This window comes from Babylonia areolata, chromosome 21 (genome assembly GCF_041734735.1).
Source record: "Babylonia areolata isolate BAREFJ2019XMU chromosome 21, ASM4173473v1, whole genome shotgun sequence".
Taxonomy (NCBI): domain Eukaryota; kingdom Metazoa; phylum Mollusca; class Gastropoda; order Neogastropoda; family Buccinidae; genus Babylonia; species Babylonia areolata.
In genome coordinates, this window is record NC_134896.1 from 19,869,086 (window position 1) to 19,882,931 (window position 13,846).

Below are 13,846 nucleotides of genomic sequence, written 5' to 3' on the forward strand. Positions count from 1 at the left end.
ATGCTACGATTACTGCCCCCCCCCCCCACCCCCCCCCCCCCCACACACACACACACACAGAGAACCACACATCCACACATAGATAAATAAAATAAAACGACACAACAACAATAACACTACTGCTGCTATCAATGATGATGAAAAAATGATGTTAAGAAGAAGAAGAAATAATCACGCTTCGAGGAAATGTTGTCATGCCCAAACATAACTTAAATGTTAAGTGAAGGATCTCGCCACTCGAGCATTAAGTTTGCTTTCGGCTTCTTTCAAGATGCCAAGTACAGTGGCTACCTTACTGGTTCAGTCTTAGTGTAGTCCTCGATGTCTGCCTTTGTCGAGTGACATGCTGATTGTGACTGCAGTGAGAGCAGCGGAAATCCTTTTGTTTGTTTCTCATTAGTAACGTCGCTGCTGCCACATGTGCGCAAAAAGATGAAGAATGCATGGATCCAGATCGTTAAGTTGTGTGTATGTGTCTGGTTGTTGTTCATCGATTTTACGTCGTTCCATCACGAGTGTTAGTAGACAACAACAACAAGAACAACGAAAAAGTGGGGGTGAAGATGTGGAGGTGAACTGGGATAGTTGGAAGTTGGAAGGGTGGTGGTATAATGAAGTGGATATTGGAAAAGTGGTCTGAATGAATATGCTGTGTATTTTCGAGTCGGTGTAAGTGTTAGTGTGTGTATGTGTGTGCGTTTGTGCGTGCGTGTGTGTGGGTATATACGCGCGCGCGCGTGTGTGTGTGTGTGAGGGGAGGCGGATGGAAAGGGGAAGGTGAAGAGGGGAAGGTGAGCTTGTATCTGATCTGCTTCCAGTCCACTAGCCCTGCTTTAATTAGGGCTGGGTTGTTGTGTACGTGTGATTTTTTTATATTTATTTTTATTATCTTTTTTTTTTTTAATCTATCCATCGTCAAGTTAATCAGAAGCTGTTTTTGTTTTCCCGTTTGTTTTTTTATGTTCATATATACGACTGATTTAATACAAACACACACACAGCCACACAGATAAACACACACACATACGGGCGCACACACACCATACAAACGCACGCACTCATGCACTCACTCATACACGCACGTTCGCGCGTAAACACACACACGCGCACGCGCATGCGCGTTCTCATCCCATTAAACAAATTTCACCATGTTAATTTGCATTTCTTTACTTTATCAAGCAGAGAGTGTGTGCGTGCGTGCGTGCGTGTGTGTGTGTGTGTGCGTGCGTGCGTGCGTGTGTGTGTGTGTGTGCGTGTGTGTGTGTGTGTGTGTGTTTAAAACCGGGTGAAAGAAAGAGACTGAAACGACCGACATACAGAAAGTCTTGATGGCAAAAAATGAATCTAAATGATTCCAAAACAACTTGTCTCCAAAAGACACACACACACACACACACACACACACACACGTGTATTCATGAATATGTCTCCATGCGTTCATTCATTGACACTCCATAGGAATTATATACGAATAAGATGTATAAAATCATCAGGTCACTCCCGAAGCCACAGACAGGAAAAGACGACTACCGCAAAATATCCAGAGAGCAGAAAGTGATGCTCTCTGACTGTCACACTCTGAACGGATTTCTGGGCATGGCAACATGACTGCACATCGGTATACTGACCAGATCTTTATGAAAATGAGCACAATAATAACCGAGTCAAAAACCTCATAAAATGGGTCACAATATTCTCTGATGTCGCTTCAACTATGAAGGAAAGTTGCCGTTAAAATATATCCTAAGGTTACATAATGGCACTAAAACAGCAAGTTATCCGGATCAGATCGTATCATCCCATTCTCGTACCCTGCACACCCACCCACCCCACCCAACCCCACCCTGACCTTATCCCGACGCTCGGGTCAAACCCCCAGTGACAATGTTATCGAAACGAGACAGAGCCAACATGGCCGTGGCGTGCGTGTAGGCAGAAGAGGTCCAAAAGGGGAAGTAATTCCCGGGCTGGTTGAAGGAGGTGAAATGGGTCGGGGTGCTTTCGCCGAAGTGCTTCTGGCGGACGAGGTCCAGGTACTGAGGCTCTGGAAGGACTCCCTGCATCCCGAGAAGGAAGGGGCCGCCCTGGGGGAAGTGCTGGTGGTCGTGGATGGCTGTCCCGTTGAGGTATTCCAGGCGGTTGGTCGGGTAGCTGAACGGCGACGTCTGTAGGAAACGTGTGAACCGATGATGGTGTCAGGTCGGCAGTTGTTGTTGTTGCTGTTGCTGTTTGTGTCGATGTTGCTGTTGATGTTTCTGCTGTTGTTGTTGCTGATGTCGTTGTTTTTGGTTTGTTTTTGTTGTTGTTGTTATTGGCTGTGGTGTTGATCATGTTGTTGGTGTTCTTCCTATTGTTGTTTTTGATATTGTTGTTGTAATGTTGATGTTGTTCAGATTGTTGATGGCGGTGCTGCTGTTGTTGTTATTGATGCTGTTGTTGTTTTTGTTGTTCATGTTGTTGTTTTTTGTTGTTGATACTGTTGTTGAAGTGTTTTGTTGGACAGTATTGTATTCTTAAACATATCACAACTCATCTATAGACATGACAACAAGAAAGTATTGTGGAGGGGGTGTTTGTGTTGGGGGACTAAAGGTGAAGGTGATTGTGCGGGGGACGGGAGGGGGAGTAAGGGAATGATTGTGTGTGTGTGTGTGTGTGTGTGTGTGTGTGTGTGTGTGACTGTGTCTTGTGTGCAGGGACTAGGGGTGACTGTGTGTGTCTGTGTATATTGGTGTTTGCTGGGAGGGTGGTGGGTTCAGAGTAGCTGAAGAGCTTTTTTTCACTTAAATTTTTTTTTTTTTTTTTTACTTTACTTTCTTCTGCTTTGTTTCGTCCTTTTCTCTGTTTTAGCTCTTGTTTCTTTTAATTTCTTGTTTTGACAGAGTGTGTGGACAGACAGAGACGTAGGAAGCTAACGGATCCTCCTTTCTTTGTTTTAACAGGGGAGTTGAGGGGGTAATAGGGAAGGTATGGTAATTCTGTTTTCCATTTAACCCCACAACGGGTACTGGAAAGATATATTCGCACTTTCAAAACACTTTAATACCGCAAATTATGCACACACACACACACACACACACACACACACACACACACGGGCACAGGCAGACACACACACACACACACACACACACACACACACACACAGAATACTTTATTATCTCAACAAGAGAAATTCACGCGTCGTGCACGCTATACAAACAATGCACGGTATGAACACACACACACACACACACACACACACACACACACACACACACACACACACACACACACACACAACACAACACCACACAACACAACACCACACAACACAACACCACACAACACAACACAACACCACACAACACAAGAAGAAGCAGAAACAGTGGAAGTGGTAACAGACTCACCGAGGAGCCCTTCATGGACCCGGAGAAGAAAACGTTCCAGGGCCTGTACGTGTCCTTCAGGATGTACGTGTCCAGGAACCTCACCGACTGCTCCACAGTGGTGAGCACCTCCGCGGGCGTGTCTGCAAGTCAGTAAGGGGAGACCATCATAACGATTCAGAGCCTGGCCCCAAAACAGATCAGAGTGGCGGTTCTTCGTTACTGCCCTACATGCCAGAGAGCGTAATGGCAGTTAGTGAGGAAGTAATCACAATGATTGATTAGAAACAACATATAAAAACACGTTCTTAACAGTGTGAGGTACTAAGGTTTTATAGTCTAAATCTTGAGACTCTTAGAAGTTTTGTGTGTAATATAGGTACGAATTTGAACAGACTCAAAACTATTACATATTAAAATTCTTTATTGTCCATAGTACAGAAATTCAGTATTCGACTTGAGCAAAGATAAATTACATCTAGAACAGAGTAAGAAATGAAATTATGCAAATATGGTTAATTGATACTGTTTGGAGTGGAATGGGTATTTTCTTTTATATTTGATGACTTACTCAAATGATTTATTCATTTATTCTCAGTAGTTTTTCGTAGAATGTATATTTTTTGTCAGTGCGCATTTCTCATTTTCTAGTTTGTTTATGTCTCATCTATTTTGTCCGTTTTCCTTTCGCGTGCAAACGGTCTATGTGTTGTCAAAAATGGAAAATGAAAAAATAGTCAGTCCATCACAATGTATACCGAGGAAACCTAGCCTTGAAACACTGTGTTGCAAGAACGATCGTACCAGCGCTGAGTTTGTTTAGCGTAAAACATTTTCCTCAGTCTATGGAAGCTATGGAAAAGTCTTAATGCAAAGCAAATCGTGGATTAAAAAAAACAACAAAACAAAGTCTGAACATTAGTAAAAGCAAACTCAGCGCCACAAAGATCTGTTACATGCAACTGAGCCTTATCAAGAAAATCTCTTTGCATGCATTTCGCCATTTGTTCTTCATTAAGTTTAGTATCTTCCAAAGAATCCTATGTTCCTCCACTTCCAAAGTTAGTTTACTCCTTTAAAGACAATCATTACTGACTCATTTATTTATTCATCTATCTATTTAGTTAGGTATTACCACTTTGTTTTCACAAACAGGAAGAAAACTAAAAGTCGAATATAGATAACTACAAAAAATCTGAAGCCAAATTTTCCAAAAATGATTTTGTACATTATCTGAAAATGAATATGTATTAATTAATGTGGTACAAAATCGGTAAAGTGATGATTTCTGATGATACTATAACAAAAATTGCAACGAAGAGATGGAAGTAAAAAAAAATTTAAAACACACACAAAAGAAAGATAAAAAGGAAGGCTCACTGTCTTTCCAGCGGAGGGTGTGACTGACGTCATCAAACAAGGTCCATGTTGACAGTAGAGCGTTGACTGCCATGGATGTTGTGAAGAGGCGGTCCTCTCCACGAATCTGTGTAGAACAAACTTCAGCGTGTGCAAGAACGTTACACACACACACACACACACACACACACACACACACAATGTGTGTGTGTGTGTGTGTGTGTGTGTGTGTGTGTGTGTGTGTGTGTGTGTGTGTGTGTGTGTGTGTGTGAACATTTGATAGAAGCAGTTCTGAACATTTCACAGCTGAGGTGTATTGAAAGGAATTTCAAATGTGTATTTTAGCGTGTATGACCATCTTAACCTGACATCAGGACCGTCTTTGCCCATCGCACCAGCACTCTTGCTAAAGAAGAAGCAAGTAATGAGTTCAGGGGCGAGACATCAACTTGGTGGTGAAGTAATTCAATGTGTGTTTACTCAGGGCTGCCGTGAAACCAAGAGGTGTCAGGAGGAACTTTAAATCCTACTGGAGTGACGAGCTACACGAACTGCAAGTTGCCATGTCAGAAGCTATGAGGAGGCTGAAGTCAATCCGTCACAGCTAAACAACATCAATTCCCGGCAAGCCAAAGCTGTATTTCTCAAATCGAAGCTACCGGCAAGCAGAAAAAGCTGAAGAGAGAAAACGGCTTCACTAAGTTTGAGAAGGATGTCAGAAAGCTCTGGAAACTAACCAAACAACTCAGTGATAAAGACAGCTCCAGACTTAAAGTCACCCTGGACGAAAATAGATTCGCACTGACTGGAAAAAAGGCGGCGGACAAGTTTGGAGATAGCTATGCAAAAGTGAGCGCCATACCAGTCAGCCCACCGCAACAACGTGAAGCAACCAGAGAGCGAAGAGAGAGGGGTACATCAGCAGAACAAACGTGGAACCCATAAAGCTAGCAGAGCTCCACTCTACACTCAAGAAACTGAGGCCTAGGAGGTAGCCTGGACCAGACGGTACCCGCAGTGAGATGCTGACTCACCTCGGCAGTGCAGCCATTGATATCCTCCCGGAAATCTTCAACTTCACCTGGATAGACGGAAGACTACCACAGATCTGGCGAGAGGCCACCACAACTCCTTCCTTCAAGAAGGGGAAAGACCCAAAGAAGGCCTCCACCTACCGCCTGATCAGTCTGACCAGCTGTGTGGTGAAGACTATGGAAAAAAATATTAATGAGCGCCTCCAATGGTACACGGAATCTGCAGACTTCCTCGCCTCAGAACAAGCTGGTTTCCGACAGTTCCGCAGCACCGAAGACCAAGTCACCAACCTGTCCCAAGAAACTGAGGATGCTTTCCAGGAGCAGAAGCTGGTCTTCATTGCCTGAATCGATCTTCAGAAGGCTTTTGATAAATTCTGGATCGAGGAGCTGCTTGTCAAACCGCTGGGAATGGAGTTTCCATTAGCATATTCCAGTGGATCAAAGCTTATCTCTATAACCGCAGGGCGAGAGTCTCTTTCGATAGAGTCAACAGTTGAAAGTTCCTGCTGCAACATGGTGCTCCGCAAGACGGAGTTCTCTCACCGACACCGGCTATTCCTGCTTTTCATCAAACTCTGAACCAGCGGAGAGAAGCCAAATTCATGGTACAGGCGGACAAATACAGGTCTTTGCCAGACCACCCCATGAAACAGAAACTGAATGGCCTCACCATGGACAGACTGAAAAGGAGCAGCTTTGTCAATGAAAGCAAACGCTGTCCCAACAATACCAGGAACAGCTGCCACAGGACATACTCTTCATGCACCCATCAGAAGTGCCAGTACCTTGGACGGCCAAACAGACTGACATCCGGATCTTCACCACGGTTTCCTACCTCACCTCAGGTGACACACAGAGCGACTCAGCGAAGCAGTCCCTGACGCTGGCCATGACTGCTGAGAAGTTCCCTCAGGAAGCATGGATCCATGCACATACTAAGGGATCAACAACTAACGCTGAGGCCAATGGGAGCGCAAACATGGTAAGCTTCTCAGAATGAGAGACAGCTGTTGTCAGTGTTGCCACTGGCAAACACTGCACCAACTATCGTGCAGAGACTAAAGCATTCATGCAGGTTGCCTCCATGATTCAGGACTCGGAAAATGATTACAGCCGAGTTGTCTTCCTGATAGACGCTCTGTCACTGCTGCAAGCCCTTCTGAACAACAAGCTCCCACTCTTGACAGCCGCTACAGAAAGTGGCAAGAAGCAGATGGGTGGTCCTCTGGTAGATTCCGGTCCGTGCAGAGTCCCTGGGAATGAGCAATCTGATGGCTGGCTAAGAAGGGCGCCTTAGGGGAGCAACCCAACAACAGCCTCGGCTTCAGTAATATGAAGTCCCTCATCAGAGCACTCACGGCGCCTACAACAACCAGGGACGACCGCCAGTCGTCACCCAGAGATCAGCAACGTGTCCTGGTGAGACTTCGCACTGGTCACAACAGACTGAACAACCATATGTACCAAAAACTGAAGCTGGTGTCATCTCCCACCTGTCCCTGTGGACAGGAAGCGGAGCACATTCTCCGAAACTGCACCCTGCTCAAACAAGCAAGACAAGAAATGTGACCTGTCGACATTCCACTCATTATCAAACTAAATGACAGCCACGAAAACCTGGAGAAAACGACGTCATCCATCGCCAGAGCTGGACAAATGGTGTAGCTGTGAACGCAAAGAAGAAGAGGAAGAACACTCGCTCGCTCTTTCTCACTTTCTCACTCCCCCGTCATCTCTCATCTGTCTCAATCTTAATATCATGTTGAGAGATTTTTTGCACAAGAATCAATTTCATCAAACGGATGAGGACGCCAGAATCCACAATGACGTAGAGGACGAAGAAAGTAGTAGTAGTAGTAATAGCAACAGAAACAGAAACAATAGTAGTACTGAATAGTAGTAGCGGTTTCAGAAGCAGCAACAGCAGCATAAGCAGTAGCAGCAGTGGTAGTAGTAATAATAGAAACAGCAGCAGCGGCAGCGGCAGCAGCCATAGTAGTGGTAGTAGTAGCAGCTCCTGCAGTAGCAATCAGACTGAAGCTAACCTGTTGTCTTTTCACAAGCAAGCAACAGACAGAGAGACAAACTGCTGCACACCACTGTTTTGTTGTGACGATCAACATCCCCGTCTCCCAGGAAGTCATCGAAGTACAGCATGTCCTGCGACAAACGTCGTGCCTTCCTCACCACGTCAGTGCTCATGCTGCTCTCCAGCGCTGGTTTAAGCAACTGGTACACCTCCTGCATGGCCTGCGCACGTTACAGATACCACATACAGGTAAGAGACAAGTTCGACGTTCGTGCGCGTAAAAAAAATGTATCGTCAAAGTCTGTTGGCTATGTAAACATATGGCTAACGTAACATATACGAAAAGTATTACTTTAATTAATGCACATACATGCTGCTGACTGGATTTTGTCTTCATCAGGACGTGTGACAAAACTGAGCACATGCATGCACCACACACACATAAACCTACGCACGCGTACTCTCTCTCTCTCTCACACACACACACACACAATCTTTCTCTTCTTCTCTCTCTCTTTCTTTCGGAAACACAAACATACGTACACCAACACCAATCAAAATAAGAGAACTTTATGAATGTAAAGGAAAAAAAGAATCTAAGGTAGAAAGTAACTAAATGTTACAAAAGGGGTCTGAGGGCGGGTGGCAGGGTGTAACTCTTCTTAAAAGTGTGTGTGTGGCGGGGGTGGGGGTGTGCGTGCGTGCGTGCGTGTGTGTGTGTGTGCATGTGTGTGTGTGTGTGTGTGCGTGTGTATGTGTGTGTGTGTGTATGTGTGCGGGACATGCGCTCGCATAATTTCGAAATTACCATCAGCTGTGTAATTCCTTATGTCACCGATGGAATGGCATCAATCATTTTTGGGGGGAGAGAGAGGAGGTGGTGTAACTAACCGGAGGGAGAGGGGCCATCAGAGCGGCAGACTCCATGCGGAAGAGGGTCCTGGCCACGAACCAGTAGAACTCCATCACAGAGGGGTAGTAGGTCAGCTCGATGTCCGGCCGCTCGTACAGCCCGTGGTTGATCTGAGAGGCCACCATGGCCGACGTGTTCACGTACACTTGCTGCATGCCCCAGAAAATGTGTGTATATATATATATGTGTGTGTGTGTGTGTGTGTGTGTGTGTGTGTGTGTGTGTATAGCATTCCATATAATATTACGTCATATCATATAGAAATTTGTATCATAGGCTTGTTCAGGTTCTAGTATGTTCTGTGTGTGTGTGTGTGTGTGTGTGTGTGTGTGTGTGTGTGTGTGTGTACGTGCGTGTGTGTGTACGTGCGTGCAAGTGTGTGTGTGTACGTGCGTGTGTGTGTGAGTGTCTGTGTGTCTGTGTGTGTGTGTCTGTATCTGTGTCTGTGTGTGCTGGTTCGTTGGTCATTAATCTAACGTCTGTTCACTATAGTGATTTTAGTCGGAAGAAAATGTGTGTGTGCGTGCGCGCGCGCGCGCGCGCGCGTGTGTGTACGTATGTGTGTGTGTGCAGTGCATGTGTGTATGCGTGTGTGAATTTTCTCGATTTGTAAACAATTACAAATGTGACAACAAAAAATAGAAATTTAGAATGGACAAGGAAATTGGAGGGGGCGGGGTTGTTCAGAAACAAAATAAGGAATCGAATGAATCAAAATAATGAAATCTACTGACCAATAAAACCGACAAGAGTCAAATGCCAAAATATTTACAGGTAATTAGCCATTGAACACTCGGAGAAACTAACCAAAAACTCGTAACTTAAAGATGAAGTTAAATAATTTTGTAGCTGAGTAACTAGTTAGAAAGTATAGGAATGAACGTGTGTGTGTGTGTGTGTGTGTGTTTGTGTGTGTGTGTGCGTGCGTGCGTGCGTGCGTGCGTGCGCGCGCGCGTGTGTGTGTGTGGAAAGTGTGAAATATTCTGCTCTGTGTGTGTGTGTGTGTGTGTGTGAGTGTGTGTGTGTGCGTGCATGTGCCGTAAGTGGTGTATGTGTGTGCTGTCACGAAGCTCATACCACTGATGACAGAAACATGTAGCGCTGTGTCTAACCTGTTGATATGTTGCCCACAATGATAACAAACTACATCCTGTCTATACCCAACTGAAGCGGAAAAAAACAACAAAACAAACAACGATGAGAAGGATTTAATAAAAAAAAATAATAATAAATGATACACTATTGCTGACATGTTTGATGGAAAAGGGAGCAGACAGAAGATGAACGTAACAAAGACGTAGAATACAGTCTTGTCACGCAGTCCCAAACCAAAATGGACCTCCATAGCAACATCGTCATCGTCCTCCTCCTCCATCACCATCAATACACACACACACACACACACACACACACACACACACACACACACACACACAAAGAGTTCCCGCGCCCCTTGCTTTTCTTTGTCTTTCTTTCTATCTTTTATATCTGTCTGTGATTCTCTCTCTCTCTCTCTCTCTCACTTAGAGGACAGAAGAGGCCAGAAGTAAACACAGACAAAGACACAGACACCGAGAGAGAAATGATAATCCCACCAAGACCTCCATAGTGACCAAACCCCGCCACCCCACCTCGAAAGAGAGGCACAGACACGGACACATAAAGAAAGGAAGAAAATCTAGTTTTCCACCCCACCACCACCTAAAAAATGATAATTAAAAACAAAGACCTTTACTAAACACCTATATACTAAACACACACACACACACACACACACGCACGCACACAGAGCACACACACTCACACTCCACAACACACACATTCTATCTCTCTCACAGCCGGTTTGCAACAGAGTAAAGCCAGAGACCTTTGTTAAGCACCATACACTAACTGAACCCAAAGACCTTTGTAAAGCGGTGTCATACAGTATACACACGCACACACATATATACACATACACACAATCTCTCTCTCTCTCACACACACATAATCTCTCTCTCTCTCTCCACTCAAACCCTTTGATAAGCACTGTAATAGAGTAACTAAACCCAAATGCCTTTATTAAGCACTGTACACTAACTAAACCCAAAGACCTTTGTTAAGCGGTGTAATACAGTGACTAAAACGAAAGACCTTTGTTAAGCACTGTACACTAACTAAACCCAGAGACCTTTGTTAAGCGGTGTAATACAGTAACTAAAACGAAAAGATCTTTGTTAAGCACTGTACACTAACTAAACCCAGAGACCTTTGTTAAGCGGTGTAATACAGTAACTAAAACGAAAGACCTTTGTTAAGCACTGTACACTAACTAAACCCAAAGCCCCTCCGCTAAACCTTGATGACCGGGTCGGTGAGCACTGAGGAGGGGAGGGTACCACTGAGCACAGAGGCCGTCAGACCGTAGATGGCGTTGGCAGACACTGTGACGTCCACGTTGTTCATCTGGAAAGGCATGGCCACGCCCCGATAGTAGTTTCTCCGTACTTCGTCCAGATTCTGAACCTGGTGGGATGCGAGGAAAGAATGAAGGAATCAATGTATGAATCAATTAATCAATCAATCGATCAACCCATCACTTTTGTTCAATGAAGGTAGCGGAGTAAGCATACAATTTTGTTTTGTGTTGTTTTTGTTATTTGCTAGTTGTTGCGTTGTGGTTTTTTGCGTGTGTGTGTGTGTGTGTGTGTGTGTGTGTGTGTGTGTGTGTGTGTGTGTGTGTGTGTGTGTGTGTGTGTGTGTGTGTTTTATCAAGCCCTCGAAAGATTAGATTAAGTTTTAAAACACACACATAAAAAAACCGAACAAGAACAAGAAATAAAAATCATTGTATCAAGGCGGCATAAATTTTGATACACGAATAAACGTTTACTGCAGGTAAAGTGAATGAGAGACAGAGGGACACACAAACAAACGGAGGGACGGGGGGGTGGGGTGGGTGGCGTGTCTGGAGAAGGAGGAATCAGTGGTGGGTATGGGAGTGGAGAGGCAGGAAAGCTCTCTCTCTCTCTCTCTCTCTCTCTCTCTCAAACACACACACACACACACATAAACAAACACGCATGCACGCACGCACACACACACACACACACACACACCACTCACACACACACATCCACAAACGCACAGACGACAAAACAACAGTCTCTGGCAAATATCTCTACCACCAAAGCCTAGCAATAGAGACCAACATCAAGATCCCCTTACCCACGTGGGCACCAAGGCAATGTCCTCGTTCCGTGCCTGGGCCTCCTCCAGGAAGTGACGGATGTAGTAGTATGTCCTGGTGTCGATGGTGTTGACGTTCTGGTCCTGTGAGAACGGCCTGTACGCGTAGCGCTTGAGGGCGTCAAGGGCCGAGGTGAGGTTGGAGTTCTGGGAGGTCCACAGGTCCAGAGCTTCGGGGAATTCCTGGTCAAGGTCCTTCAGCAGAGCGCCCAGTCCCAGGTTGACGAACGTGTCGTCAAAGTCTGGCGGGATGTGAAAGGCTCGTTCGAAGATGGATCTGTAGACGTAAAAAGATGGGGGTGGGGGGATAATTTATCTCCACCGTTTAATTGATTTTTTTTTTTTTTTCATTTTTGATATGGATACTTATTTTGCGCCTGTCCTCGGTCGGAGACCAAGCTCTCGGCACTTAACAAGTTCGGGGTCATTTGCACAACAGGCTGCCTACCAAGGTAGAGCCGACTGACGGCTGCCATTGAGCGCTCATCATTCGTTTCCTGCGTCATTCAATCAGATTTCAGGCACGCACACATACACACTCAGACATGCAACATTTACCTGTATGACCGTTTTTGTTTGCTTATCCCGCCATGTGTGTGTATGGAGTGATAAACGTATTTTTGGTATCATAAGGTGGGGGTACTTAAGCTGCTTATCCATTTCTTTTGTCTGCAATCATTAGTATGTGTGACATGACATTAACCAAAATTCCTCCTCCATTTCTTCATAGTGGTGATGTTTGTATGTGAAGATCTGTGTGCGTATGTGTGTGTTTATTTTGTTTTGTTGTTGTTTTGGTGTGTGTGTGTGTGTGTGTGTGTGTGTGTGTGTGTGTGTGTGTGTGTGTGTGTGTGTGTGTGCGTGCGCGCGCGCGCGCGCGCGTGTGTCTGTCCTATATCTGTGAACTTGCGCATACAAGAAAAAAAAAACCCATTATATTCAATGAATATAGGCCTCCAACAGTTTCTGAACAGTGTGAATGATAAATCTTATTTACATGTAAAAAGTAAACGACTGAACAAATAACAAAATAAGTAAATGAAGTAGAAACGAACCATTCCCAAGAAATGCCCGTGACAAACAGGCCTACATACAAGTGTTAGTTACCTCATGGAGAGAACGGACTCCAAGAAATGTTCCAGGTCGCCCATTCCCAGCACTTTGAGGACCTCCTCCAGGACCCTGACGGGCACAACGTCAAAGACGTGAAACGCCTTCAGCAGGTTGGTGGGTGTGCTCTCCCACATCCCCGTGGTCTGGTTGTACACCTGTGGCCAGAAGTTCATGATGGAGTTGTTGTAGCCCAGGTTCTTGTCGTGGTACTGCCCCACAGCCTCCAGAGCCATTGTCAGCTGGGAGTCCGAGGGCCTGGGGCCTCTGCCGTACAAGTGTGTCTCCAGCAGGCAGATGGTAATCCAGGTGGTGGCGAACATGTTGTTGTCGAAAACAGACATGTAGTCTCTGACCAAGGCCAGTTGGGGTTCCCCAGCCAGGTTCAGCTTGACGTCACTGGGATACACGCCTTTGTCCTGCTGCCACGTCATTGGGAACCTGTAAGGTCTGTCCGTCTGGACCTGAGACTCCTGGATCCGTTTTGACAGTTCCTTGACTACGTCTTCTCTGGAGAGGGGCGTTACACGAAAGTTGTGCCGAGATGTCTCCATCTTCGGTTGCTGAATAGAGAACATTTCTGAACCTGAGATCATGAGGAACAGTATCAGTAACACGAAACTAAAACTCCGCAGTATCATTTTTGGAATTTTTACAGCAATGGGTGCGAGATCCTTTCTCCACTTTGTTCAGACCAGCAACAGTGTTGACACAGTTTTCCTGTCCTGTCGTGTCGGCTGCTACTTTTATAGTCACTGCAACCGGATGTGTGTCAAAGCGAAATGGATCACGTCTCCAGCCT

At 45.3% G+C, this 13,846-nt stretch overlaps 1 protein-coding gene across 2 annotated transcripts; it reads right to left on the bottom strand.

Annotated features, from left to right (window-relative positions):
- Window positions 1–1,242: 1,242 nt before the first annotated feature.
- Window positions 1,243–13,834, bottom strand: LOC143295856 (uncharacterized). Of its 2 annotated transcripts, none has more exons than XM_076607510.1 (8): window positions 13,042–13,834; window positions 11,914–12,211; window positions 11,053–11,211; window positions 8,685–8,855; window positions 7,862–8,014; window positions 4,749–4,854; window positions 3,390–3,511; window positions 1,243–2,165 (listed from the first exon to the last, which is right to left on the bottom strand). In XM_076607510.1, exons 1-8 carry the CDS (start codon window positions 13,683–13,685, stop codon window positions 1,851–1,853), a joined length of 1,968 nt encoding a protein of 655 aa, XP_076463625.1. In that variant the 5' UTR covers window positions 13,686–13,834; the 3' UTR covers window positions 1,243–1,850. The 2 variants fall into 2 exon arrangements, with proteins under 2 accessions (XP_076463625.1, XP_076463623.1); XM_076607508.1 differs by having other exon boundaries at window positions 1,245–2,165; window positions 11,044–11,211.
- Window positions 13,835–13,846: the final 12 nt, after the last annotated feature.